The sequence below is a fragment of the Octodon degus genome, unplaced genomic scaffold (assembly GCF_000260255.1).
Source record: "Octodon degus isolate 3935 unplaced genomic scaffold, OctDeg1.0 scaffold00009, whole genome shotgun sequence".
Lineage (NCBI taxonomy): Eukaryota > Metazoa > Chordata > Mammalia > Rodentia > Octodontidae > Octodon > Octodon degus.
In genome coordinates this window covers 11,527,760-11,555,010 of record NW_004524585.1, presented here as the reverse complement: position 1 = coordinate 11,555,010, position 27,251 = coordinate 11,527,760, and the positions used below count along the sequence as shown (strand labels likewise).

The 27,251-nt window shown below is 57.7% G+C and overlaps 2 protein-coding genes across 2 annotated transcripts in view; both read right to left on the bottom strand.

Annotated features, from left to right (window-relative positions):
- The window catches only part of Lgr6 (leucine rich repeat containing G protein-coupled receptor 6), a 114,038-nt gene extending 110,265 nt beyond the window's left edge, over positions 1 to 3,773 (bottom strand). The window contains exon 1 of the mRNA XM_004625354.2: positions 3,305 to 3,773. Within this exon, the coding sequence (XP_004625411.1) occupies positions 3,305 to 3,516 (212 nt within the window). The 5' untranslated portion in view covers positions 3,517 to 3,773. The remainder of the gene's footprint in view (positions 1 to 3,304) is intronic.
- Positions 3,774 to 6,087: 2,314 nt separating this feature from the next.
- LOC101563713 (receptor-type tyrosine-protein phosphatase V) lies at positions 6,088 to 22,672 on the bottom strand. The gene is made up of 34 exons (XM_023708657.1): positions 22,578 to 22,672; positions 22,234 to 22,301; positions 21,858 to 21,906; positions 21,429 to 21,701; positions 20,984 to 21,253; positions 20,524 to 20,787; positions 19,407 to 19,661; positions 19,069 to 19,314; positions 18,637 to 18,912; positions 17,427 to 17,699; positions 16,573 to 16,836; positions 16,126 to 16,392; positions 15,538 to 15,819; positions 15,080 to 15,223; positions 14,621 to 14,831; positions 14,116 to 14,183; positions 13,081 to 13,207; positions 12,937 to 12,984; positions 11,573 to 11,666; positions 11,348 to 11,438; positions 11,182 to 11,258; positions 10,213 to 10,347; positions 9,480 to 9,602; positions 8,910 to 9,064; positions 8,669 to 8,804; positions 8,291 to 8,358; positions 8,096 to 8,183; positions 7,942 to 8,020; positions 7,786 to 7,862; positions 7,535 to 7,663; positions 7,293 to 7,409; positions 7,023 to 7,186; positions 6,434 to 6,569; positions 6,088 to 6,230 (listed from the first exon to the last, which is right to left on the bottom strand). Exons 1-34 carry the CDS (start codon positions 22,669 to 22,671, stop codon positions 6,171 to 6,173), a joined length of 5,208 nt encoding a protein of 1,735 aa, XP_023564425.1. The 5' UTR covers position 22,672; the 3' UTR covers positions 6,088 to 6,170.
- Positions 22,673 to 27,251: the final 4,579 nt, after the last annotated feature.

Genomic DNA, 27,251 nt, shown 5'->3' with positions numbered 1-27,251 from the left:
TTTGTTTGGTGAGACAGGGTCTCACTATGTGGTCCAGGCTAGCCTTGAACTTAAGGAAATCCTCTTGCCTCAGCCTCCCCAGTGCTAGAATTACAGGCATATACCACCTACCCCAGCAATGCCTCACTCTTTAGATTTAAGCCCCCAGCTCTCATAGCCTTCAACATACTGCCTCCATCTTTCTGGTTTTAGACATCTGGAGCAGCAGTGAGGAGGCTGCAGGCTACCCTGAACACACACACACACACACACACACACACACACACACACACACACACCCTGAACTTTCACCAGAATCCGAATTCCCAAGAAAGCAGTCCAGGTGGGGAGTTAATGCTTGCAGCGGAAGGCTCTCCCTTTCCCCTAGTGGCAGTGGGTGAAGGAAACGGGTGAATAGGGGTGACCTTGAGTGTGTGAGCCTCAGGTCTCTCTCGATAGCTGCCCATGAGGCTTTTCTCAGCTTTAGGAGCCAAAGGAGGAATTCCAAGAACTACCCAGTCACTCGTCCTCTGAGACGGCACCAGCAATTTGCCTAGGAGACCTTTGCTACATATCCCTGGCACCCTGTTGTGCACATGCGTGGCCGGGGTAGACCAAGAGACAGTTCTCTTCACCATCGGGTTGAATGCTCCAGGGCCGGTGGCCCAGCTCCTGAATCCTTTCCCTGAAGAGCCCTATCCAGGGGGAGCCATACAGCTTGGAGAGCCTCACTGAGCCTTGTACGAGAGGTTTGGTTTTGTTTTTTGTACTAGGATTTGAAGCCAGGGCCTCAGGCATGCTAGGCCAACACTACCATTGAGCTACATCCCCAGCCCTTTTTAAATTTGGAGGCAGGGTCTTGCCAAGTCTCCCAGGCTGGGCTCAAATTTGCAATCCTGCTTCAGCCTCCTCACTGCTGGAATTATAGGCATGTGCCACCACGCCTGACCCAGGAGACTTTGTAAAAGAGACACTTGGAGGACTTGAATGAGTGAAGACTGCTCTCCTACCCATGGGCAGACAGGCTGGCAATTGAGCCTCGGAGCAGCTGTAGCTTTTGGACTGGAGCGTCAAAGCCCAGGACATAAAGACTTCCCAGTCTTTCCTGGAACAGGGAATGGAGAGGGGTGGGGTGGCTACAGCACCGAAGGTGCAGGCTAGGAGGGACTCTCACCACCCTGGGGTTGGGGGGAAGATGTCCAGTGTTGGGGTGGAATCAAGGAATGCACAGAGGATGCAGAGGCACCTTCTGCAGACCCAGGTATCTCACCGAGAGGTGACTGGAGCCCAAGCCTCCCCACCTGGCTCTGCCTGATGCCCTCACTCTCCCTCCACCTAAAAAGGTCTTTGCAGTGCCTCCTCCTTTGAGCACCGTCCCAGCATCCTGGTAGGAGCTCTCCACAGCCCAGGGCAGAGGACATGGTCTTCCCTACCTCCCTCCAATGCTCTGGGCCCCTTCACATTATGTTGGGACCCAACTCCACCCTCTCCCATCCCTAAAAGCTTTCTTAAATCCCCAGGGAGACCCCGAACCAGCTCAGTCCCACCATCACTGAACCCAAAGGTATCCACATAACCCAGGCCATGGTGTCCAGATTGGGGGAGGCTCTCTGCATTTGTGGCAGGACACCACTTGGATTGCCTCGACCTCCTTCCTAAGTGTTGCCAGAAAAAGAATTATGGGTGAGTCTGGGAAGACTTGGATTCTGGAAAAAGATTCAGGACTGGAGTCTAGACCGTTCTACAGCCCCTCACCCTTTAACCGAGGCAAGGGACCCCCCCCCCCACACACACACACACACCACACAGGCACAATGGAAGTTGTCTCCGAACTCTTTTTAGCCATAGTGTTTTCCAATGACACCATGTCATCTGCCCTTACTATATAACACTACTAGACCTAGGGCTGCTCTGCCAGCTGTCAGCTCTGTCACAGTGCTGGCCATGAGTTCCTGCGGCTTCCTCTGCCATCATCTCCTGGATGGTGCAGGACTCAGTTTGCTTCTCTGGAACATGGATGTTATCGTCTCCTTCTCCCTCACTCCCCTGGCACACAGGTTGTGACTTATGAAGTGTCTGAGGACATTTCAGCCGGTGACACAGGTTGGAAGGGAGTCCCCTGAGGAATGGTCCTTGGGCTCCTTACACCAGCCAGGATGCTGCTCACCTTAAGCACCTAGGCTGCATTTAATCCTATATGCTTTTTGTTGTTGTTTTTAAGACAGAGTTTTTCTATGTAGTATGGTCTGGTCTTGAGCTCACTGTGTACCCCAGGCTGGCCTCAAACTCATAGCAATCCTCCTGCCTCAGCCTCCTGAGTTCTGAGATTATAGGTGTGCACCAACATAGCTGGCTAGTCCCACCACTCTCTCTGAGCCTTATATAGACTACTACTGCTCCCTCTTCTGCAAGGTTCCCTGTCCTGGGAACCCAGTGTCACAAGGGGCCAGGAGTAGTCCTGAGAGCCTGTCCCTGAACAAGTGCCCACAGACTCTCCTGCCTGCTGTCCCTCCTGAGGACCTGCCTGGGAAGGGGGAGGGGGAGCAGGATTGGAGTGGGGGCAGGTGGTCTGGAATGTGCTCTCACCCCTCCTCCTGCCCAGATGCTAAGGTGCCAGAGCCCCTTCCCGGCCTCCAGCTCTGAGGGGAAGCTCTTCTGTGCTGTCCCAGGACAGCTGCCCCCAATAGGGTCCCCTTCACGCGCCATCTCACCCCAACTCAGACTCTAAAAATGGTTCTCTGGTTTTCAGCTTCGGCGCCTGCCCACAAATTAGTGTCTCCAACACGGCCTCCTGGGACACTACTTCAGGGAGGCCTGGTGGGTGGGGGGGCCTCAGCAGAGGGAGATGGAGGGGGCAGAGTTCCTTTCTGAGGATCCCAGAGCAGGCCAAGCTCCCTCCCTGCTACTGCGACCCCACACCAAGCTGTGTGACAGCTCTGCTCTCTGCCATGGCAGAGGGACAGATCTCGCCTCCACCCACCCTCACCTCCACCACCAGTGTTGTCCACGGCCACTGTCCTGGGTACTGCTCTGCTGGAAACAAGACAAGAGGCTGCCAACCCCTGCCCAACTGCCTGGAGTCCACAGCCCACCTTGCCAGGTCTGAGCTTCCATGGAACCCCACCCAACAAGGGAAGTGGGGCTCACTGCTGCCTGACCCTTAGCCCCAGATTCTTCTCTCCTCCCGGTTCTGCCACAGAGGACTTAGAAGAGGAAGAGCCTTCCTCAGGATGCTCATGCCTCAGGGCACCAAACATGCAGGTGCCCCCGACTGTTGCAGGGACAGGACACCAGCGCGCAGGTAGGTCCCTGGGCGAGTACTCACAGGTAAGCCGTCAGGGGATCCAGGTCTCCCGGCACAGTGGAGAGCCCCAGCTCAGAGCAGTCTGCCGACAGCATGATGCCATCCTCCTGGCAGTGGCAGGGGGCCGGGCAGGCTGCGCGCCCCTGGCCGGGCTGGGCGGCGCCGTCCGCGCACTGGGAGGCGCACAGCGCGGCGCAGAGCCACAGCGCCCAGGACCCGGGCGGGCTGGGCATCTCGCGGCGGGCTGCGGGCACCTGGTGAGGGCACGGGCGGACGCGCGGACGCAGTGGCCTCCGGGGCTCGCGTCCCAGTCGCGGAACCGCGGGCTGCGCCGTCGGTGGGGACCGCCCCGCGGCTCTGCTTGGCGGCAGCGGCGGCGGGAGCGCAGGGACCTTGCAGTCAGAGAGGGGCAGGCATTGTTGAGTGATCTTCGTTATTCAGTTTCACAGGCTGGGCTTGGCGAGGGAGGGAGACACAGGCGGAGGAGGAGTCAAGGAAACTTTCTACGCTGCGCTGCGGCTCGCTTCCCTTCCCTCCTTCTTTCCGAACTGGCAGGAATTTCATCCCGGAAAGGAAGGGGAGGGGGGAAGAAGTCAGAGAGGCTCAGCATGCGGGAGATCTGCACTTGTTGGAAGAGGGTGCACTGGAGCCCGGGCCCAGGGCCTCGGCCCCTCCTGCCTTGGGGACACCCACAGGTCACATGGGACCCAGAGGAGGTCCTGGGGAAGAGACCCTGAGGCCCTCCCAGGCCCCCAGCGCCTCTACCGTTGGCGGGGCCCAGACCCAAGAGAAGCGATTTGTTCAAGGTCATCCGCTGAAGGGGGCAGTGCCGGACTGGGGCGCGGGTCAGCCCTCCCCGACCCACTCCCTGGGTGACCAAAAGCCGGCACCTGTCCTCAAGGCGGTGGGCACGGAGGGGCATCAAGGAAGTGAACATGGATCTTCGCCTCCTGAGTGCACAGTGGCTGCAGAGGCACTCGTTTGCTCTCAGTCAGGTTTATGGCCCGAGAATCACCTTGGTCTCTGCTCCCAAGGTAGGGAGGCCAAGAGGCTTTGCTCAGCTGGTTGTCAGCACCTGCCAGAAAGTCAGCAGACTGGCGCCACCTGGTGGCTCGTGCTGCAGCTGTCAATTAGCCTCTTAGAGGCTAGAAACGCAGGGTTGGCTTGCTTGGCCAGGGAGCCAGGGAGCCAGGGAGCAGGGAGAGTAGTGATGGATAGTGGAGTCCAGTCCACGTTCCCTCCTTAGGGCATGCTTGGAGAGCTGGGCTTCCTTCATATAATCTCTTTCTTTCTCTAGTTTCTTGGTTTTTCGGAGCCAACCCCAGTGCAGAGTTAGAGAGCCCCCTTGCCCAGCTTTGCTGTCCCCCCAAGGTCCACCTAGAGTCCACACCAGAAACACAGTGACCCAGAGACAGCCCAGATTCCTTCCACCTGCTCTTCCATATCGCAGGACCCTCCCATCAATCCCTCCCCACCCTCTGCTGATCTCCTGGGACCAGAGGGACTGTACAGCTGGACAACACCAGTAGATCCTGACCCTAGGACTCCAGTTGGGGCTATGGTCCTAAAAGTGAAAGATGTGCCTTAGGATGGTCCTGCACAGCAATAAGATGCAGGACAGAGGTGCCGTGCAGAGCCCCTCAGGTAGGGCTGTATTTGGCTCATGACTCTGTGACCTTGGCTCTCTCCCATTCCTGCTGCTCCAGTGTGAGGGGCCCAGGATGGGAAGACCACGGCTGAGCCCCACTGCAGCTTCCATGGCAGCCCCCGGGCAGGCTCAGGCAGCTCAGTGCTGTCCCCAGCCTGCCCATGCGAGGGTCATTATTGCAGCAATGCTGAGGACTCTGGGTGAGCGCTGTGTACAGCAGAGGCTCCTGACACCAAGTCTTCCTGGAGCAGCACCAGAGCCTAACCTCATGCTAGGAAGGCTCTTGGTGGGCAGAAAGCCTTACTTTTCTCCAGCTAAGCCTGAGAAGGACCCCCTCCCCCACTGAACTGATGCCTGAAACATTACTAAGGAACTGAGGTTACCCAGTGAGACCCCTGCCCCTGCCCCCAGTGGGGGGGGTCTGGCTCCACTTAAGAGAATTCTGTGCTGATTTCTCCTGGCTTTCTCTGTGGATTCCCAAGATCCTCCAGCGAGGTTCCCTGCATCCAATGCCAGGTACCATGTCACACAGAAACTTGCAGGCTGCCAGGGAAGCAGATAGGAGCTTCTAAGGTGATCAACAACCCTGTGGTGATGTGCAGTCTACTCCAACAGTGTCAGAGATAGACAGCCTCAGCCCCACCCTCCTCTCTGGTCTTCTAACTTTCCCATCTCTGTATCCCTTGTGCTTTCTCCCACCTCCATGCCACATGGTGGGGAAGAAGGAAGAGGACAAACAAAACTAGGAAAGCCGGGCAATGCTGGCCTGAGGGCCACCATGTGGCTGTAGTGCCTCTACACTGGCAAGGAACCTAGCACATAGAGAAGGCCGGGGATGGCAGGAGGAGGGATGTGGGGAACAGGATGAATCCTAATGCTTTCAGGGGCAGTGGAAGAGGAAGGGGAAGTCTACATCCAGAGCTCAGCACCGAAACACTAGAGGTGGAAAGCCTGAAGTCCAAGGAAACTGGGAAACTGGGGGCTACGGGGGAGCTACCAACTACCAGCTGGTGTCAGCAGACTCAGCTTGACCTCAGGCCCCAGCTTCTAGCTCTGCTCCATGTGTGTGCACAAGGCCCTTATGTTGGGGCCATGTTAGAGGATGGACAGACAGAGCTCTCAGCCTCAGCCATGTGTCTTTATTCCTCAGCCATGGTGCCAAGGTAGCAGCTGCTCTCCTGGAAGCCAGGCAGGGGTCTTCCCGGGGGAGGGCTGACAGAGTACAGGCGGCTCCTGCATTCAGGCCAGCTCCTCCACCAGTGCACTCCGCAGACAGTTGTAGAGGTAGATGTACTGCTCCTGCAGGTAGACAAGGAGAAGGAGGCTCACTCTTCTTGCCCAAACCAGACAGGGAAAAGCCCCAGGTCTCTCATTCCCAGGACACGTCCCATCTAGGCAAGAACATAGTGGCCTACAGCGCCACCTGCTGGCAACAGGGGTGGCACTGACCAGGGGCTACCTTCTCTCCCAGGCCCTTCCCACAGCCTCTGGCCACCTCTCACCAGAGTAGGGGTCATGAGGGCACAGGCCTGTGATTGCTGCAGTGCTGCTTTAAAGACATCCACAGTCTGCTCAGCCCCCGCCTGCTGCAGCAGCTGCTCCATGGCCAAGAAGGTGCCCAGCTGGGATGCACCCTTGCTGCAATGGACCTAGAGTTGGACTGGGAACCTGGAAGGGATGGGATGGGGGTATCCAGGAATATGGGAACACCAGACCTGGGCCCAGGGACTGAGAAAAGCTCCTGGGCACTTGGTCCATCAGCCAAGCTGGGCCCAGGCAGAGAGTGGGAAATCCCTACCACATCCCTGAAGACAGGGCAAGAGAAGACAAGGGAGACTGTCTCTCTCTCTCTCTCTCTCTTTTTTTTTTTTTTTTTTTTTTTTTTTTTTTTTTTTTTTTTTTTTTGGCTCCGAATGCCTTCAGGGCGTGATTGGCTGGCTTGAGTTGTGGGGATTGAACCACAGCAACCTGAGCCTGACTGCTTTGTTGAAGCAGCCACTTAAAGAACTGAGCTAAGGGGCAGCCCCCCCCCCAGACTGTCTTTTTGACCCATAACCCAAGAAGGGTTCAGGGGGATTTGTCCTCCAGCACCTGCAGTGGCTGAGTAGTGTACCAGGCTTCTTGTTCTTGCCCCGGAAGCAGCACTGGCCCACATCAGCCAAGAAAGGCAGTAGAGTGGTAGGAGGCAGCTCGTGCCCAGGCTCCTGGCATGGGAACTGCAGGTGCTGCACTAGCCTCTCAGTCCCACTCTCTCCCTGGGGCAAAGATCAGATTGGCATTGGTGGGAGGGCAAGGAGAAACCAGCACAGGACTGTGCCTCCTACCGCCCACCACCCGGTGTCCTATGGCCTCAGCACCTACGTGTGTGACCCTGAAGAGAGTACAGGGCCAGTTGGCAGTGCTGCTGTCCCCCACCCAGTGCACGGTCACCACGCCTGTGACGATGGGCTGTGTCTCAGTTGGCCAGAATGCCTGTGGCTGGGACCAAACCAGAGTTCAGCTTCCTAAGGTCTCTGTTGCCACCCACATCAGACAGTAGCATACACTCTTCCCACTTAGGCTCAGCTCCCACCTGGCCTGGACCCCATCTCTGCTTGCCTTACCTTCTCCTGGGGGTCAGGTGGGCTCAAGGACACCAGCACGCAGGCCCCATGCTTCCACACCAGCTCCCAGAGCTCCTCGGGCCCTGCAGGCCCTGTCAGCACCACATGATCTCGGCCCAAAGGTCCACCCTGCAGAGGGCAGCTCATTGGCTCCCAGGGATAGAGGTGTCCCCTGCTCCAGGAATCCCCAAACCACCAGGCCCAGCCTGAGAAGCACATAGGGTCAGAGAGGGTCACCAGCATCATCTCACAGGGAAGAGCCAGGCTTCCAGGACAGCATCCACAGAGCTCTCTTCCATGGCAGAAAGCTGAGACTGAGAGCCAGCACCTGCGGAAAGCATTGAGGGTGAGGCTGTGGGTGGTTCCCAGCTCCTGTGCGGCCCCCAATCCTTTTCCCCGGGACTCACAGGAGACAGTGCTATCCTGCTCGTAGCCAGAAGAGTGCGAGGAAGAGCCAGCCTCCTTCTTGAGAGCCTGCAGCAGGAGCTGGGAAACAGGCACCCTGAAGCCAGGTGGGGGAGAGCTGCCTGCCCATGTCACCATGCCTGGTCTAAAGCATACCTTGTACTCCTTCAGAAAGCCAGCATTGGCATTGGATGCCCTCTTGGCACATGCCTGTGGGAAGCTGGCCACAGAGATGGGTCCAGTCCTGGGTTGGGGAGGAGAGGAGAGATGGCACATGGGGTTGCCCAGCTGTTGCTGTGTCTTGGTTCAAGACTGGAGGAGCCACAGGGAGCCAAAGGGGGCCAGACTCACTCAGAGATGCCCGAGGGCCCTTGCACAATCCGGCTCAGTATGCAGCTGTGCAGGAATATGTACTGGCTCTGGTGGGGAGAAGGCATTAGCTGCTGAGCCCAGCAGCTGAGCACCCAGGTCCCACTCAAGGCAGAAGCATGACAGGAGGTCAGGGGAGCCACACAGGAGCCCCCCTGTGCTACCCCAGGGTCCAAGATGGCAGTGGCTGGGACTTTCTCCCCTTTTCCAGAGAGGAAACAGGCAGCCCAAGCAGGGTGTCGCACATTTGAGCCCCTTTCCTGAGCTCCTCCACATGGCCCTGTGAGCTCCTTTCCCCAGTCCCTCTGACTGCCTGAAGCCACCCACTCCAGCCCACTCCCCAGTTGCTGAGGCCCTCACCGGGGTCTGGATCATGAGGGGCCGGTGTAGCCGGAGCGTGTACACTGTGTTGAACACATCCACCACCTGCTCCTCCTCCAGCTGCTGCAGCAGCCTCAAAAGGGCCACAAAAGTGCCCGTGCGGCCCACGCCCGCGCTGCAGAGAAGCCCCTCCAGAGCTGAGTCAGGGAGGGCCACCGTGTCCCCACCATTCCCAGTCAAGGCCAGGCAGGGGTCCCCCATCACTCCCACCTGTCCTCACCTGCAGTGCACCAGGACAGGCCCTGTGCCCTGGGTGGCTCTCACCTGCTCCTGGACCAGCTCCACAAATGCGAGAAGGGGGCCAGGGGCCTCGGGGATGCTGTGGTCTGGCCAGGTGGTGAACTGCAGCTGCCTCACTGTCCGCTGTCGGGCACCCTGAGGCAAGGGTGAGCAGGAGGAGAGTAGGGCCATGCAGCTGCACTGTGACTTCCTAATCCCCAGGTCTCTTGTTTGCCCTGAAACCCCCCTCACCAGCTCCCTGAGGGCAGGACTGAGGCTCCTCCCTCAGACCAAGTGTCCCCTCATCCCAGGCTGGAGGCTCCTGGAGTTGCTGGGCCCTCAGAGAGCCCCCTGGGCAGGGGGGACTCCAGCCCCTGGCTTTCCTGCCCCAGAAATCACCACCCAGGAAGACAGCCAAGGGTTGTAGTGAGCAGGGAGCCCTGAGCTGAGCGCAGGGACCTGGGGTCCATCGTTCACCTCTCCACTCCAGGAGGGGGATGTCCCTCAGCATCTGCTTTCAGGTCTGAACAGTAATAGCCACCCCACCCCACCCTGTCCCTTGGGCACACACGTGCTGCAGCCTGAAATCCCTCCTGGTCCACTCGTCCCTGGGCTCCTCAGCCAGGAGGTGGATGGTGATGTGTCCGTGGGTGATAGGGATGGCATTCACTGGCCAGTAGTGTTCACACAGCACCTGGGACCAAGGGTCAGAGAAGGAGAGGGCGGCCATGGGTGACATCACTGCCCCCACTGTAGCCAGTCCCAACTCCCCTCGCCTTTGTGGTGCCTGCCACCCTGATGAAATTCTGCATTTTATACCCATCAGCTCTAAGGCCACCTCCTCCAAAAGTGTCACCACCACCACCACCTTCCCACCCACCCTTGTGTGCATTCACCTCCTCACCCTGGACCTTCCTATGGCCAGGAGGACTCTGCATTAATGACTGGATCCTTTGTGAAACTGGTAACCCTGATTTTAGGAGCCATCTGCCTTTGCCTTGTGGCTTGTGAAAGGACAGATTTAGCAGCCTTTCTCAGACTCAGACCCGGTAGGGAACCAGGAACAGAGGAGATGCCCCAGGCTGATGGAGACAAAGATGGCCAAGTGTCCTACGTCTTATCCCAAGTCAAGCCAGGAGCTTATGTGGCTGATCCTTTCCCCTACACCCGCACCTCAGGTGACGCTGGGATCCCACCCACCCATCCCTAGGCCTAACTGGCCTCACTATCTGCCCTACATCCCTGCAGAAGATGGAGGCGTGTGCCCCCTGGCGGCCGTCCCAGAGACTGCACTGCGCGCTCACCCTCCCATTCTCCATGCCCACAGTCAACATGACAATGATGTGGACGTGCTGCTCCCACACCAGCCGCCAGAAGTCTTCCAGCGTCTTCTTGAGAGGCCCCTGGGTGGCAATGTACTCTCGCGGGTGAGAGTAGCCCTAAGGTGCGGGGTAGAGGGCAGGGACACCTTAACAGGTGAGGCTTGGGCCCCGCCCCCACCAAGACGCAGCAGTAGACCCCATGTGACCTTCAGGAGGGCGGAGGTTGTGTGCTTGCCTACACACAGTCAAACACGTGCACACATGTGTACACCAAGAGCTAACACCAGGAGAGGTGACTTCAGGGACACGAGCACCACCCATGCCCTACGCCTTGAAGGGATAAGAAAGCCTACCTGAAAGTAATAAAACCTAGACGTGCTAGAGACAGCTTACCCAGCCCCCCACCCCAGTCCTAGAGTGGCCTTCCTGAAGCCAAGCCCTACCTTTCTTCATGCTCTCTACTTTCCATGGCTCCCTGCTGCCCACCACGTGGACTCCAGAGCCCTCAGGCTGAAGGCCAAGCTTCTCCTCCATCCAAGCCCAATCTACTTTCCTCGCTCCTCATCTATCAAGCTGCCCCTCATCCTTTAAGAGACCGAGTGTCCCCTCCTCTAGGAAAGCTCTCTGGATTCCTCAGGTGGGCTGACTTTTCCTTCGTCTGTGAGCTCAGAGCATTGTGCTTGTTCTTCTATTCCAGCACTTGTCACTCGCATACCACGTGCTCTCTCCTTTGAAGGTATGAACGTGGCTGGCTCCATTCTGCCCCCCGGGGGCCCAGCACAGAGCCTGGCACACAGGCACACTCTCAAAACCCACTGCTGCATTGATCTACAGCAGCAGAAGCAGGGCTTCATGGACTGCTGCTGAAGTAGGGCAGGAAGGTGTGTCCTGAGAGCTGGTCATGTCCCGAGCAAACACCCCCCCCCCCAGAGAGCCCACTGTGGCCCTTACTGGGATGAAGTTGGCATTGATGTAGTCGGAGTGGGGCTCTCCCTCCAGCTGGGCCAGCCTGACCCTGGAGTGGTCATCTGCAGAGGGCAGAAGCCGTGAGTCCAGGGTCCTCCTCCAGGCCAAGCTCTGGCCCTCTGCCCAGGTCCATCCTTCCCCTAGCACTCACAGGGCAGCACGTGTGGGTAACGGTTTTTGGTAATATTGGCAGGGTGTTCAGCCTCCAGTCTGGGTTGCTCCCTGCCCACCTCCTTCAGTTCCTGTAGAGATCAAGGCAGACACTAGTTACTGAAACCACAGCAGGCAAGAGGCAGGCATGGTGACTGTGAGGTTCAGCCCAGCCTAGATGGCCCCTGGTCCTCCCTCCTGGACCTGTGGGCAGACTGGACCTTACCTCAAACTCTTGAAAGAAAGCCTGGTGTGCGTGGGCACTCTTGGCCTCGAAGCTCTGCCGGAAGCTGTGCATGGAAATGGGCCGATGGGTCCGCCTGTGGGTGACAGGTGCAGAGCTGGCTGCACAGACCAACCTCCCGGTGGGCAAGTGCCTGTTGCAAATGCAGACCCCAAGTGGAGCCACTGGTTTTCCAGCAAGCCCCTCCACTGTCTAGCCTGGGCAGCAAACCACCAACATGGGAAGACAGAAAAGGAGCAGAGACAGAGAAGCGAGGCATACACATGCACACGTGGGCCTTCTGACTCCTCCCTACACAGTTGGTGTTCTGCAGAAGTCAAGATAGGGAAAGCAGGTTTGCACTCATATAACACACATGATGAGCCCAGTCCAGTAAGGATGACACAGGGAGACGTGGGGGCTCATGGGGTCGTTATTTGCTATTCTGGATGTTGCTTTTGTTTGGAGTGAAATTAACATTTACACTGGTTGACTTTGAGTAGAGCAGATTACTCTCCTCATGTGGAGGCACCATCCAGTCAGACAAAGGCCTGGATAGAACAAAGACTGTCCTCTCCTGAGTAGGAAGGATTTCTGTCAGCAGACATCTTTGGCTGCCTATCTTCTCAGAGTTTCCATCCCAGGATCACACAGCATTTTTTTTTCTTTTCCAATACTGGAGATTGAACCCACGGCCTTGTACACGCTAGGAAAACTGTCTACTGTGGAGCTACACCCCTAGTCCTTTTTTATTTTGAGACAGGGTTTCACTAAGTTATCCAAGCTGGTCTTGAACTTGTGTCAGCCTCCCAAGTAGCTGGAATGACAAGAGCGCTGCACCATGTCTGGCCAGCCAATTCTTTTTTTTTTTGGAGGGGGGGGGCAAGGTCTACAGGGTGTACATGGTCTCACTGCATAGATCGGACTTGTAGTGATTCTCCTGTTTACAGCCTTCCAAGAGCTGGGATTATAGGCGTGCCACCACGTCCAGTCTCAATCACTGTCTCAGCATACCTGGGGGCAGCACCGGCACTGCAGGCCCAGGGGTCGAACTTCCAGCCCCTGTGCCAGCCAATTCTTTAATCTGTCTCTGTCTCTGTCTCTGTCTCTGTCTCTGTCTTGTTTGTCTCTGTCTCTGTCTTTCTCTCTCTTCCCCTGTTCCTCTGATTTCTCTGGAAATCCCTGAGTTTCCCAGTGAATTTGGAGCAGAAAGTGAGAGGGGAGTCTGCCTGTGAGAAGGAATGTGGGGAGGGGGCTGACAAAGGCCTGCAGCCCTGTCTGGGTGCAGTCACAGAGGAAGAGGCTTCCAGGAGTCTTGGCAATGCCACCATGGCCCTCCAGCAGGGTGCATAAGCAGGCGCACTCACCGAGGCCCATGCTGCGCAGGCTCATGGGCCGTGCTGTCTTTCTCCATCCTGCTGAGAAAAGAGGCAGACACCTGTGAAGGCAGCTCTGGGCTGGGGGCCGGCTGCCCTGGTCACAGGGCTCTCCCCAAGAGCCCCTCCACTCACCTCTGGCCCTTCATCCGCCACCAGCCCAGCAGGCCCAGTGCAGCACAGACAGTGAGCACGCAGCCTGCCATGAGGCCCACCATGCCCGGCAGGGGCACTGCTGCCAGGGGGACGCTGGTCCGGGGCTCTATGGAGGGCCGAGGGAAGGGTGTAACGTGGCAGCCCGGTTCCCCTGGCCCTGCAGGCCTCTGCCAGCCTTTCCTGAGCTTGGGCCCCTCTGAGCACAGTGACAATGCTCTGTGCTCCCCCTGCCCACAGAAGCCCCAGACACAGCCTAAGGCCAGAACTGGCTGAGCTGGGAAACCAAGAACACACAGCAAGGATTCTAATAGCCCTCCTCTGCCTGACACCCTTGAGAGGAACAGTAAAAGGCCAAGCTTCCTGGACCTTCTACAACACTGCCAGCCACCATGCACACCTCACTGGGTGGTTCAGGCTGGCCTCAAAATCAAGGTGATCCTCCTGCCTCAGCCTCCCCAGTACTGGGACGACAGGCATGCGGCACCATACGCTGCTATCTCTCGCTCTCTCGCTCTCTCTCTTTTAATGTATTAAGTACAGGGTCTACAGGGTCTCACTACGTAGATGGCACGCGGGGATTGAACTCCGGCCTCTGCATTCTGCCTAAGCAGGCACGTTAGTCCACTGAGCTATCTGGCTGGCCCCCAGCTCTTTGTTTTGTTTGTTGGCTTTCTTTTGTTTTGTGGCACTGGAGGATAGAGCTCAGGTGAGCCTTCTACCACTGAGCTACACCCCTAGCTATTGTTTTACTTTTTTAACATAAATACTGCTAGGAGGTTCCGGATTACTTTGGGGTTCACTTTACACTGGTGGACTGTCCTATATGTTCCTAGTGGCCAGTGCTGTTCCAGGAACTCACTGACCTGGAGGGCAGCTGGCTGCAGAGGGCAGTGCAGGGGGCCCGAGGCTGTGGATAGCAGCGACCTCCTCCATGCTCTGCCCTTCCTGCAGCCCCATCTCAACTTACCCAGGCCAAATCTGGTGCCCAGTGGGTCCCGCCAGTGCCTGCCCTACCTGAGAAGGCTGAGAAGGAGATGATGGTCTCAGGGGAGCTGGACCTGATAAAGGTGGCGACACTGAACCTGGCACAGAGAAGCAGGACCTTTTATTGGGGAAGGACAGACGTGCACAGAAACAGGGTCATGGGCAGCGGGTGTTCAGAAGGTGAGTGCTACCCTCCCCCCACTCTTTAGAAGCTGTGCGTGAGCTCCCTGCCACTGGTGAGAGGACCACCTCCAGCTTCTCTTCCACCTTCCTGCCCTGTTTTGAGAGCAGGAAGTTCTAGAAAGCGGCACCTAGATAGCCTCTGTACCGCTTTGGCAACTCCAAACGGAACTCCTCTCTTGTTCCATTCCTCTTTTGCCTTGCCTGCCAGGAAACCCAGTCAGAATAATTCTGGTAGCCCTTGTGGATTAGCACATGCTTTTGTGACTCAGTTCAGATGGTTGTTGAAAGAACAGCTAAGTGACCCATACATGAGGCTTAGAATGGCTCTCCTCCCTTCAGCCTGGGCCCTTACCTATACTGGAAACCTGGCTTGAGATGCCCGTTACATATCTCCCGCATGTGGCCACAGTCCTCTGTGCCCACAGACACTGTCCAGGACCTTGGTACCATCCAGGGCCCTGGGTAGAAGGGGTTGGGAAGCAGGACGGCCAGGTAGGAGTCGTGTCCTCCATAGTAATGGTCATACCACGTGTGGTTGATGACTTCCAGGGAGGGCCGAACCACTGGGAAAGGAATGGGGAAAGCATAGAGCAAGGTGGGCAGACTTGAGATCCCAGGCTCTGCCCCAAGGAAGCTGCCGTGTTTCTGCAGCACACTCCCTCCACTCTCAGCCCAATATCACTGCTGTCCTCAAGAGCATCTTGGGGCACCCTTCTGCTCCAAGATTGGCGCTGGCTTCAGAGTGTGTATCTCGCCATCCCAGGTTAGGCAATCCCCACTCCTCCCAGCCCCTGCTGGGCCCAGGACTCACACGCCATGCTGGTGGTGGCAATGACACCGTACCACTGGATCTGCCCATCATCCTTCCCAAACATGCCACGTGTGATCACCACCCCCATGCCCATCTCAGGATCCTCCAGCTGGGGGGCCGCAGCTAACTCTGGGGGGTGCCAAGCTGGGGACAGAGAGAAGGAAACTGAGACCCTGACAAGGTGCCTCACTATCGGTCTTCAAGGACAGGACCATTCTTTCCTGGGTCCTGAACCTCTTATAGTACCTGGCAACAAATGGCTAATGGACATAGTTTAGTGAGGCCTGGAAGATTCCCAAGACAGGGCACCAAGTGCAAAGCAGGATGAGCGCCAGGGGAAAGGGCGGGACTGGGCAGGCAGGGCCCCAGGCAGCCAGGCCCAGCAGCGACAGTGCCCTAGGCAGCGATGGAGGGGAACTGGGGACCAGAGGCAGCCTCTGAGGATGGGAGGCACCTACCCTCTGCAGAAGTGGTGCACACCAGCGTGACTGCCCGGCTCCACTGACCATTCCTGCCCAGCACAGTGAGGCTGAGGCGGTAGGAGGTAGCAGGCACCAGGCCGGACAACATGAGCGCATTCTCGGAGGTGTTGACCTGGAACATGAGGTGAGAATCCCCTCCTGCAGCCAGCTGCTCAGCCACCACCAGACAGGCACTCGCGTCCCCTGAAGGCTTTGTCCAGTTCAGGGCCAGGTGGGTGGCCTCAGGTTGGCACTGCACATCCTCCACGGGGCCAGGTTCTGTGATACCAAAAGCACTGCTATGGGGGTATCAGTGCACCCCCAAGAGGAGAGCTCAGTCAGGGGTCCTCAAATTTGGCAAATACAAAGGGACTGGGCATCTATGCTCAGGGAAGGGCATCAGCCACACAGGTGAAACAACGTCTCTTTGAGGAATTGCTGCCTTTTTAGAGGAGTCTAGAGGGTATCACTCAGGGCAGGGGTGGGCACAGCATCCATCTGGAAGGAGCAAGCAGCTCAGAACAGAGTGGCAGTGCTGCCAGCCTGCACAGGAGCCCTCCATGCCCACCACAGATGGCAACGTACCAATAGGCAGCACCACGGAGTGGGTAGAGGCCTGAAGTGGCCCTGCACGGCACAGCACTGACAGTGAGAGACTGCGGCCTGGAGGGAGCCCCCTCAGCACTAGGCGGGCCTGGCCTAGCACCAGGGGCTGTTCCCTGGACAGATGCCCCGACTCTGAGAGCCGGGCATGGCACACACCCTGCCCAAGGGGTCCATTGGCCCAGACCAGGCTGACCACAGCACTGCTTGCCTGCATGGACACCAACACCTCATGCGGCAGGCGGGGGGCTGTGGAGGGAAGGGCAGGAGGTCACTCACCTGGTGCCTGGGGCTCACTGACCCGCGAAGCACCTTCAGAGTAGAGCCAGGAAATAGGATGGTAGGGTGTGAGACGCCACCGAGGGAGGCATCAGAGGTCTCTGAGGCAGCCCCTCCCCATTCAGTTCCTTCTTCCCACACCCTACTCACAGGTCCAGCCAGAAACATTGGCCGCTGCAGTGTGAAAGGGCCCAGCCTGCGTACAGACCTCGACCTCATACTCCGTGCCTGGAGTCAGCATGGAAAAGCTTGTCCAGTTCACCTCTGCGCCCATGGTGCCCAGGGCCACCTGGACACCTGCCTGGTACAGGGCTACATGGTACCCATCTCGGCCCCCAGGAGCATGGATCCAGGATGCCCGGAGCTGGGTGGGGCCTTCACTGGTCACATTCACCTGAGGAGGGGCGAGGGGGGCTGCAGGGAGGGCAAGGTTTGGGGGACAGACAAGAAGAAAAGCAATCTGAAGGAAAGGTCTGGCTTTTCTGGGCCCCAGTGATCTCCCTCTGCTCCCTCCATCCCTGGCTGGGCCCACAATCCAAAAGCCCCACTCTGACCCCTGCCAGTTGTCCCACGGAGCAGGGCTATGCTTCAATAGGGGTGAGTGGATGAATTAATCCTGCACTGTCCCCATGCCACCAACCCTCCTGTGGTCAGGGCTGGGCAGCAGGAGGATGGAGCCATAGGCCTTTTCCCAGCCCCTACAGCCTGTTCAAGCATCTCACATGGGCCAACAGGCAAGGGGGTGGGGGGAGGTGATGCCCTAACACCCTCAGAGCCTGAGCCCAGGACTGCGTGCTGTCACCTAGCATCCCATCACCAACACTCTTCTTTCTAGATGGGGACTCTGAGGATCAGGGAGGACAAGCCTGCTCTCCTACTCCCTGGTCACTTTCTCTAGTTCTGTCCAGTGCTAAAGGACAGCAGCAGTGACCCTGCTGGAAGAAGGAAGGCCCAGGGTGGAGGTGGCAAAGGGCCAGGGCCAGGGAGGCCGTGCGGGCACTCACGTGTCCAGCCTGTGGCGCTGGCATTGCTGCTCTCCTCCAGGCCCCGCAGGGTAGCCAACCACACCAGGAACTCAGAGCCTCTGGACAGCTGGGCCCAAGTGAAGTTCTGGGTCTCTGGGCCTACAGTCTCCTCGCTGTCCAGAGCCAGGGGCTTCAGGCTATAAAGCCTCAGCCGGAAACCATCCCTGCCACCCGGTGGGAGACTCCAAGAAGCCTTCAGCACAGGGGGCTGGACAGCAAAGCCCAGGCTCAAGTTGGCAGGTGGAGCAGGAGCTTAGAAGAAGGGAAAAGCAGACTTAGAACAACCCAAATCCACCACCTCTCCTTTCCCAGATAAGGTCCAAAGCCTCCCACCCTGAAATTCCAGCTTCCACAAGGCTCAGCTCCCACTTTCCTCTCCTTCCCAAGGAAGCCTCTCACAGGGAGGCTTATCCCCTGCCCACGGCGCCATGGGTGGCGAGGGCAGCGTGCCTGGCTCACTGCAATTCTGCAAGCTCTGCACCTGCTGGCTCACACCCCACGTGGACCTGCTCTCTAGCTCATCTGGTGACACGCAGTTCTGCCAAGACACCTGTCCTTCTGTCTGTCTGCCTCTGAGCTGTGGGCCTTGGTGTATTCTCAGCCTCCTGCTAAAGCCTGTCTGCCCCACTCCGCAGGCTTCTCTCTCAGCTTACTCCCCTCGGGGAACCTGGCTTTGGCTCTAGGCAGGTGTCCCTTCTGCCCAGAACATCAGGTTGAACCACATACAATTCCTGCTATGCAGCCATTCTAACCAGTTTGAATGCAGTTTCATATGAGTCAAGTTAATATATCACACATATTCCTACCAAAGCACTTACACTTACTATAATATGATATATATTTAAAAATCATGTACATTATAGCTATAAACCCTCTGTCAATCTTCCTAATGGTCTTGTTCATAATTCTTGCCTGACCTCATGCCTAAAAAATGAGAGATATTAATTAGATAGTTGTTGGAAGGAAAGAAAAGAAGAAGAAAGGCAGAGAGGTATGAAAAAGAAAGGGAGGACCAATAGACAGGCACATGAGTGTACAGTCAGCCAACCACCTGGTAGGAGGTGGAAAATGCTTACAAGAGATTCATAAAAGGCTGCCCCGAACTCAGAGTATGGTGCACAGAGGGACAAAGAGAAGGAGAAAACTGGTCCCCACCCACCACCATGGGCTGGCTGAGCTAGGAACTCACGAGTGCAGGTGTGGGTCCTCTGGGGGCTGGAGCGTAAGTCTCCTGCCCAGGCCTGCACTGACACAGTGTAGCAGGAGCCAGGCACCAGGCCCCGCAGAGCTACGCTGCAGTTGTCTGGGCCCAAGTCAACAAGGCCACCCAGGGCCCTCTGGCTGCCTTCCTGGTGCCAAGTGACCAGGTAGCCTTCCCGTTGTCCTGGTGCTGGGGCCCAGGCAATGGTCAGGTCAGACAGGCTGGCTCTATCGGTGACCTTCAGTGACTGTGGTGCCAGGGGACCTGAAGAGAGGGGGAATTTGAAGAGAGGCCTGTATCATGTCAGTGGCCCTGCTGGGTCCTCCACCTGGCCCTCTCAAGCCTCTCCCCTACAATACCCATGCTCTCAAGCCAAGGCCCTCCAGCTCATGCCTAGTGGACACCACGGCTAGCACTCACTTGTGTGGCCCTTGAGGCTCTTGGTGATGATGCCCAGAGATGAAGCAATGTCCACCCGGTAGCGGGCCCCTGGAACCAGCCCGCAGAAGGTGATGTGGTTGGTACCAGAGGGCACAGAGATGTTTCCCAGGAGGCCTGGATCTCCATCGGCATAGAGCAGTGCCCGCCTCCCAGGATCCCTAGTGGCCTCCAGACCATCCAGCTGCAGCTTGGCACCACAGCCCTGCCTCGTTTGGGCTGCAGAGTCTGGGGGGAAAACAGCCCAAGAGAACAAGGACCTACCTGCCTCTGGATACCAGTGGCTCTGCCCCACCCGGACCCTTCTAACCCAGGCTCACCATCTAGCCAGGCACTGGCCTGGGCACGGGCACCATAGGGCCCAGCCAGAGCCTCCAGCTCCAGGCCATAGTGTCCAGGGGGCAGGGGCCCTGGCAATGTGGCATTGTAGGCCTCAGGGCCCAGAGTGACATTCTTCTCTTCTGGTCCACTTAACTTCAGCACATAGCCATCTCGGGCTCCTGGCCCTGGCTGCCAGCTTGCCCAGAGCCCAGAGGGCACAGGAGTCAGCACCAGGTCCAATGGGGCAGAGGGATCTGTGGAAAGGGGCAAATGCTGCTTAAGGACTACATACCAGGTGAGAACACAGAGTGACTGAGAGTAGGAGCAGAGCTGTTGCTCTTTGCAACAACTGCTTTCTACACGCACCGGGCCATGTCCCCCTCATCTAGATGTTAGACTAAAAACTGGTTTCATGGCTAGTTTTCATAAATCTATTTGCCACACACTGGATGAACACCAGGACCTGGATAGTTGTCACGTGGCCATGGACAACAATGACAAAAACAAGAGCATATTTGTGTCCAGCAGAGTGGTTCTGAGGACTCTGCATGCAGTGTCTCACACTTAACCCTCACAACATAAGGACCTGGACACCAGCCTTTAAAGATACTGACACCCAGAGAGTGTATGCAACTTGTCCAGAGATCCACAACAGTGGGTGGCAGAAAACAAAGCGAGAACGCAGGCAGCTTGGCCCCTCACCTGCCAGCCGTCGCTCATCAGCGATTCTCAGAGTGGGAAGCTCAGTGTCCTGTGGGGTCTGCAAGTGCCCACCCCAGGTCCAGACCAGGCCCCAGGTGTGACCTGAGCCTCTGTCCCCGTGCACCTCCGTTCCCTGTACTGTATCACAGGGTAACATGACTACCTAGGGCACTCTTGAGAAATAAATGAAAGCATATGCAGAAGGTACCAAGAACAGAGCCCACCCCAGAGAAAGGCCCAGCTGACGGTAACCAGCACTTCTGACATCATCTTCTTGGGTGGCCACCAGGCAACTGAAGGGCACACTCTCTACGCCTGCAAAAGACATCCACTCCCCCACCAGCAGAATCTAGCCTCCTTACTGGAACAGAGGAGCTGAGCACACTCTGCTGGGTCCCTGTGCCCCTCACTTACAGGTCCACTCCGTAGCATTGGGCCCCATGACCTGATGGGGCCCTGCAGCAGCCCTGAGTGTCAGCTCATAGCGGGTTCCTGGACACAGGTGGAGGAAGGTATGATTTGACACTCCTCTTTGGACAATCACAGTCATGTTTGAGCCACTTAGGAGGTCTGTGAGCACCAGATGGAGCCAGGCTGCCCCCTCAGAGCTGTTCCAGGAGGCTTGCAGGATGCTGGTGCCCAGCGCATGCAGCAGCAGGTGATTTGGAGCCACAGGGTCTAAGGGGGGATGGTGGAGCAAAGCCAACCTTGAGAAAGGGCCCTGAAGCCAGATGCCAACATTGATTTTGGCCCTCAGGATCCCAGGAGGCCAGCCATATGGGGACCCAGATGCCTACAAGGCTCTGAGCTCACCATCTCTCCCGCCTCTCCCAGATTGGCTGCCACCCAGGGCCCTGCCTGGTACCCAACTTACCTGTCCACTGGTGAGTGCTGGTCTTGGCCTGGAGATCACCAGCCCAGGCGGTAACCTCTAAAACATACTTGCTACCTGGCAAGAGGTTGCCAAAATTATAGGACAGGATGTCTGGGGACACAGAGATGTTATAGGCCAATGTCTGCGATTCTTGGTGTAACAGGAGCAGTTGGTAGCTGTCTTGCTCCCCAGGGCCATTACCCCATGAGGCTTCCAGGCTGCCTAGGCTTCTGCAGCTGCGGAGCTGCAGTCCATGAACAACAGATGGGGCTGCACCAAGGAATAAAGAAGCACCATGGTCAGTGCGACAGGCCTTCACCCCTTCTCATGGGCTCTGATACCAGAACTGCTTCTCTGAGAAGCCACCTTCTTCAGCTACCCTGACCCGGTGCCTCCTGCTCTGGTCCTGGGCCTAGCCCCTTTCCCTCACCCTCAAACCTCTTACCAGTGCGGGCCATGAGGGTAATGGTGACATTCTGCCCACAGGATCGCAGGGTGGTCACTTGTAGCTGGTAGTGACCCCCTGGCACCAGGTCTTGGAACTCAAAGCTGGAATCATTGGTATGGGCCTGGAGCGGCTGCTCTTCGGAGGAGCCGAGTGGGCTCAGACGAGTGAGGAGGAGGGCATGGCCAAGCCCACCCGACTGTGCTGCGGCCCAGCTCAGAAGGAGGCTGGTAGGCCTTCCCTGGCTGCTGATGTTCACGCTTAGGGGGGTGCCTAGGATAAAGGGGTGCGTTCAGTCTCCCAGAACCCCTTCTTCCCTAAAGGAAGAGGAATGGCCGAAAGGGGGCGCTAGAGCAGGACCCAGCATCAGAATTATCCCCACACACACCCCCACTCCTTACCCCAGAGCCCATCCCCCAAAACACCTACCTCCACCCTCCCCATCTGGTTGCCCTTCCAGGGAGAGGCATGAGTCCTCCTGCAGGAAGTAGGGAAGGAGATGGGGAGAGGCCTTTGGGGTCCAGGCCTCTGGGAAAGGCAGCAGGGTGCAAGGCCAGGATAAAGAGAAATACCCCCAAGCACATCCTGCAGGGCATCTCCTGGAGGCCTAAGGTGTGAAGGGCACTGAGGGCTGGAGCCATCTGTCTGTTCATGTTGTCCTGAGCTGGCTAGGTGGGAAGGGAGCAGCCGCCCTTCCTGCCTAATGCAGACCAGCTGTGGGGCCCAGGGGAGAGGTGGGAGGCCTGCACATGCCCTGGACAGCAGGAGCCCTCCCACTGGGCCCTGTCCCCCATGCCCATCCTACCTTGGCCAAAAAACCGTGGAGCCAGAGGACAGCAACAAACAGGCCTGGGAGCCTCATACCGATGATGTCTACAGAGGAAAAATTGGGAGGCAACGGGAGGAGGAGGCAGTCCCCCAGCCCGCCCTTGCCCTGCTGGCAGCGGGCGGGCAGATGGGCAAGGGTGGGAAGGGTGGCGTTTCAAACAGATGCAGGCAACAAAGAGTCAGGGGTTGCTTCTGAACCCCAGCCTCTGAACCCAGCCCCACCCCAGCTTGGCACAGCTTAGTGAGGGGAGAGAGGCGGAGGCTGGCAAAGGGCCCAGAAGGTGGAAGGGATTGCAACTCCCAGACTGCAGCTGAACCCACCTCCTCCTTTCCTCTTCCACTGCCAGCAGCTGGCTGTCCAGGAAGAAGTCCTAAGCTTGTGGAGAACAGGAGCAATGGCCTTGCAAAGGGACATATGTAGCACAGCTGCCAACTCCCCCGCTCCCTGCCCCGGAAGCGGAGCTGTGTGATAGACAAGGGGTCTGAGTTTCCATGGGGGGGCCCAGTCTCCATCCCCCTCCCACGGGTAGGTTTTGAGCTCAGTGCAGATGGCTGCTGAGTGTGTGTCCCCTTTGAGCATCCAGCGTGGCACCATGCTCTAGTGGGTCGAGGCATGGAAAAACAGCCTTCAGGCCCGAGTCTGTGGCAGACCTGGCCCTTGGCACTCATCTGTCCCACTGAACTGGAACCTGGGCCTGCTGGCTCCATAGAGCACAGAGGGCAAACTGCTCCTGATCCCCATGCTGCAGTCCTCTGCTTGGATCCCTCAGGGTGTTGGCTGTCTAGGATGTTTGCCTGCCTTCCCCACATATTCCCTCTAGGTGAGCATCACCTGTCCTGGTTCCCTGGGCCCTCACAGCCCCCAACAGGCTGCAGAGGCCCAGCTGAGCTTTCATGGGACATGGCCTAGAAGATGTGGCCCTCAGACTTCACTGTATTCCACTGGAGCCAGCTGCTCAGTGGGTGCTGCTCACCCAGGTGCTCCTGCACCGAGACTGCAGGTGGGAGGCAGGGGAGGGGCAGTGGAAGCCTCTACTGGGCCCTGGGAAGAAAGCCCAGGATGCAGCCGCTCAGGAAGCAAGTTGCATAAGAAACAGACAGGTGCAGAGTCTGTGAACAGCAAGACAGCCCTGGGAGGGGCTGGAGAGATGGCTCAGTGGTCTAAAGCACCTACTTGAAACAAGCTTGTCAAAGCACAGGGACTGCGGTTCGATCCCCCAGCACCACATGCCAGCCAGCCCCGCCCCCTGGTGGGCTGAGCTGGCCACACACACACACAATAAATACATGTAATAAATAAATAATTAAAAAAAAAAAAAAGACAGCCCTGGGGGTGTGGGGACTCCCCCAGAGCCTGTGTTAGAGACAGTTCAGCCTGGCACTCACTCAGGCCAGCGCTGGGGGCTGCCGCCCTCCCCTATCCACCCAGCCCCAAACCTCAGAGCCGCCCACCGGCCCTGGATTGGGGCCTGGAAACAGCACTGCAGACTCATCAGATTTTCCAGGGAGAGAGAGAGAGAGAGAGAGAGAGAGAGAGAGAGAGAGAGAGAGAGAGAGAGAGAGAGAGAACACAAGCACATAGTGCTCTTCTAAAAGAATCAGGGTGGGGGCTAACAGAGAAGCAGATGTGAAAGGGGAGAGGTCCCCATCCCTGTCTGGAGGAATGTGGGGCCACAGCCCACCTTGGTCCTTCCCCACACCTCACCTGGGGACACCTCACACTCTTTCTAGCAGAGTCTTCAGTGGCAGCCACAAAAGGGAGAGGCAGGTGGGAGCATCCTAATTCAGGATGTAAGCAGAGGAGATGAGGCAGGACATGGTGTAAAAAGGCTCCCAAGGATGCCCACAGAAGAGAGGCCTGTTGTGAGGTATAAAAGGCCCTCCTGCCAGCCCCTCACCCAATCAAGGCTGCTTCTGGGAGGGATAGGGGGGCTCTGGAGGGGACACAGAAAGGGTCTAGCTGAGAAGAATTTCCACCTACTCTCACCCCTATGCACAGGGTAAGCCTCTCCATTCAGCAAAAATGTACCACAGGGCTATAACTCCTCCCCGGCAGCCAGCCGCCCCCACAGACAAACCCACATCCTTTCCCTAGAGAACCCCTGGGGTCCTCCCAAGGTCTCAGAGCACCTTACTGGTTCCTTCTGGAGAGAGCCAGCCAGGAGACAGAGGAGGGTGGCTGCAGGTCCCTGCTCCAGCTCCCCAGTGGGAACCAGCCTGCCCTGCCCCTGCAGCCGTCCCAGGCGGGTGGCTCTTCCGGCCCCTCTTCTGTTCTCCCCCAGCCTGAAGCCAGGCCTTGGGCATCTCCCACACTGGAGGGAGATAATCACCAGGCAGGAGAGGACAAGTCACCCACTGTCCCTCCCACAACCTGGAGAAGGTCACCAGGGAAGGAGGGAGGCCCAGATCCCCTGAGCAGACAGTGGGGTGCTGACTGCATACAGACTGACTGTGCTTATGAGCGCACACAGCATCCTCAGCGTACACACCTGTCTGCTGAGATGCATAAGTGGACATCCGTGGACAACATGGAGCTAGAGGGAGACAGGAGGCCCGCTGGAGAAAAGGGCCACATTGTGGAACAGATGTCTGTTTTGCTGATTGTGGGCTTGGGTGGAAGGAAAGGCAGCTGCACTTCCAGGTCCCTTGTTCCAGCAGCAGGCAAAGAACTGAACTCTTCCCAGAACTGTGCAAGGAGGGCCTAGCTCCCCATGTTGCACCGGCCTGGCTCACTGTCCCTCATCCAGGGTGAGGTGTATGGGAAATTCCCCTTTGCTGGCAGGCACCAGAAAGGTAGCACAGGGAAACTGGGTCACCGTGGGGGTGGCATCTAGGATGGCCAGCCAGGGGTGCACCTGGAACATGCCCAATGGGCCTCTCTTCCCTTCCCTCACAGCCTTTCTCTTCTCTGGTGTCTCCCCTCCTCCTCCCTGAGCTGGGCCTCTGTCTCCTCCACACTGTCAGGGACAAGCCTGGGCCTGCAGTCTGAGCAGACAAGGCAGCTTAGGCTGGCCCCAGGTTTGAGCAGGGAGGGAGAAGACTCAGAAACAGCCACCTCAGATCCGAGAGCTTCTCCAGAATGAAGGAGGACAGCTGGAGAGGACAGCAGGACAAGTGGAGGGTGTGAGACCCAAGACTCCCAGTCCCCACAGCCAGCCCTTTCTCTGAGATCCCCCTGGGAACTTTAGGGTGACAGCCTTTGCCTCCAGGGGCCCTCAGCAGTCTGCCCAGGAGGTCCCCCACTCACTAGGTGCTGCCAGGGAACAAAGACTTCTGGGAATTGCAGATGCTCTCTCTCCCCATATGCTAGGAGGTTCTGACCCTTGGGACAGGGAGCTGTGGCTGGCTCACAGGGCCCCAGAACTGGGAATAACTAGGGAGGGCTAGGGATTGGGCAGTGTGTGTGTGTAAGACCAGAGCAAGAGCAAGCCTCAGATGTGCCAAGACTTGTGTTCCCACCTTGCACTGGCCCCCTCTGGGCCTGACCTGGGGTCTTGGACACCAACCCAGCCCTCTGGAGCAGACTATACCCCCTCTGGGCTGCAGGAAGCCACTCCGTCTGGGAGCTCCCCACTCCTGCTGGAACCCCAAATGGGCTGCAGTGAAGAGGGTGGGGAGTATCTGGTATGAGATCCCACTCAGCTACCACAGCTCCCTACACCCACTTGACTGCCTGGGCCCTCCCTGGCCAGTTTCCCCTGCTTCTGCTCTGACTGTCCCTGCTGTTATGATCCTTAGTGTCAACCCCCCCGGGAGGCATGAGGCTGCTGAGGGAACTCGGGGCAGCTCAAGGTCATGCAGCTACTGAGCCTGTTTCCTCAGCACATACAGCTCTTCCTGGCTTCCAACCATGACTGTATGTTCTCTGGAATCACAGGTAGCTGGAATCTAAGTCCTAACCCAGGAAGACAAGTCAGCAATCTGAGCGACAGAAGTTTGAGAGCTACCAGGACAGGGCCACCCCCAGGAAGTTGCCAGCATCTGGGATGGTGTACAGCATACTCCAGAGAGGAAGAGAGGGATGGGCCAGGCTCTCAGGCCAGAGGGAAATGCTGGTACTGCCAGAGGACATGTGTTTTTTTCCCAGCTGGGGCTCTGGCCACCTCACTTCTGTGGATGTTCAGGTGTTTAAGGCAAAAGAGAGGAGTGCGCAGGAGTTCAGAAATGGCTGTGCCCTCCACCCAAACCCATGACAGGCATTGACAGGGCCTCAGGGTCCTGCCTAATGCCCAGCATCATCCTCACCACGCTGCCAACTACCGTCACCATTCTCCTGGCTCCCAGCATGCACACTCTGCCCAAGAGCTCAGCTCCCAACCTTAACTGGACACCAGCCTGTGAAGGGACAGGAGTGACCTTATGGCCAACAGGTCTAGACCGTGGAAACTTGGAAGCTCTGGGCAGCTGGTGGGGAGGACTGTGCCCACTTCCTCCTCCCCCACCCTGTGGTATCCTAGCTTCCTGTTCTTGATCACAATCAACAGCGGCCCCAAGGGGGGAGCTCTTCCTCCCAAGCTCTTTCTGTCCCCTCCTTTATTCCAGGGCTTCCACTGTCCACCAAAGGAAGCATTGACCTGTGTGGGGAGGTCGAGGCAGAAGCCAGCCTCAGGTCCCTGCCTACAAGTATGCTAGGGATTCCCAGGCTCCTGCTCCTTCTACCTCATCCTGGCACTGCAGCCAACAGCTTCACCCACTCTCCTTGGCCTCCTCCTCAGGGAAATCCACCCACCACCTGAGGAACACAAATGACAGGGAAGAGGGACCCAGGATCAGCCAACCAAGGAGAGGCCGGGAAAGAGCCAGTCCCCTCCCTTGTGTCAAGGGCAAGGGCAGGGGCCACAAGCCCCCCTGAGCCTCCAAAGGTCATCCTTATCTTTCACCTGAGCCCTTTTGCCCCATGGGCCAGCAGAAGGCTAACCCCCTCCCCACCGCCCCTGCTGTGTGCCCCCCGCACCCTTGTGCCTATTTATTGTACATCATTTCTTTTTTGCTGTC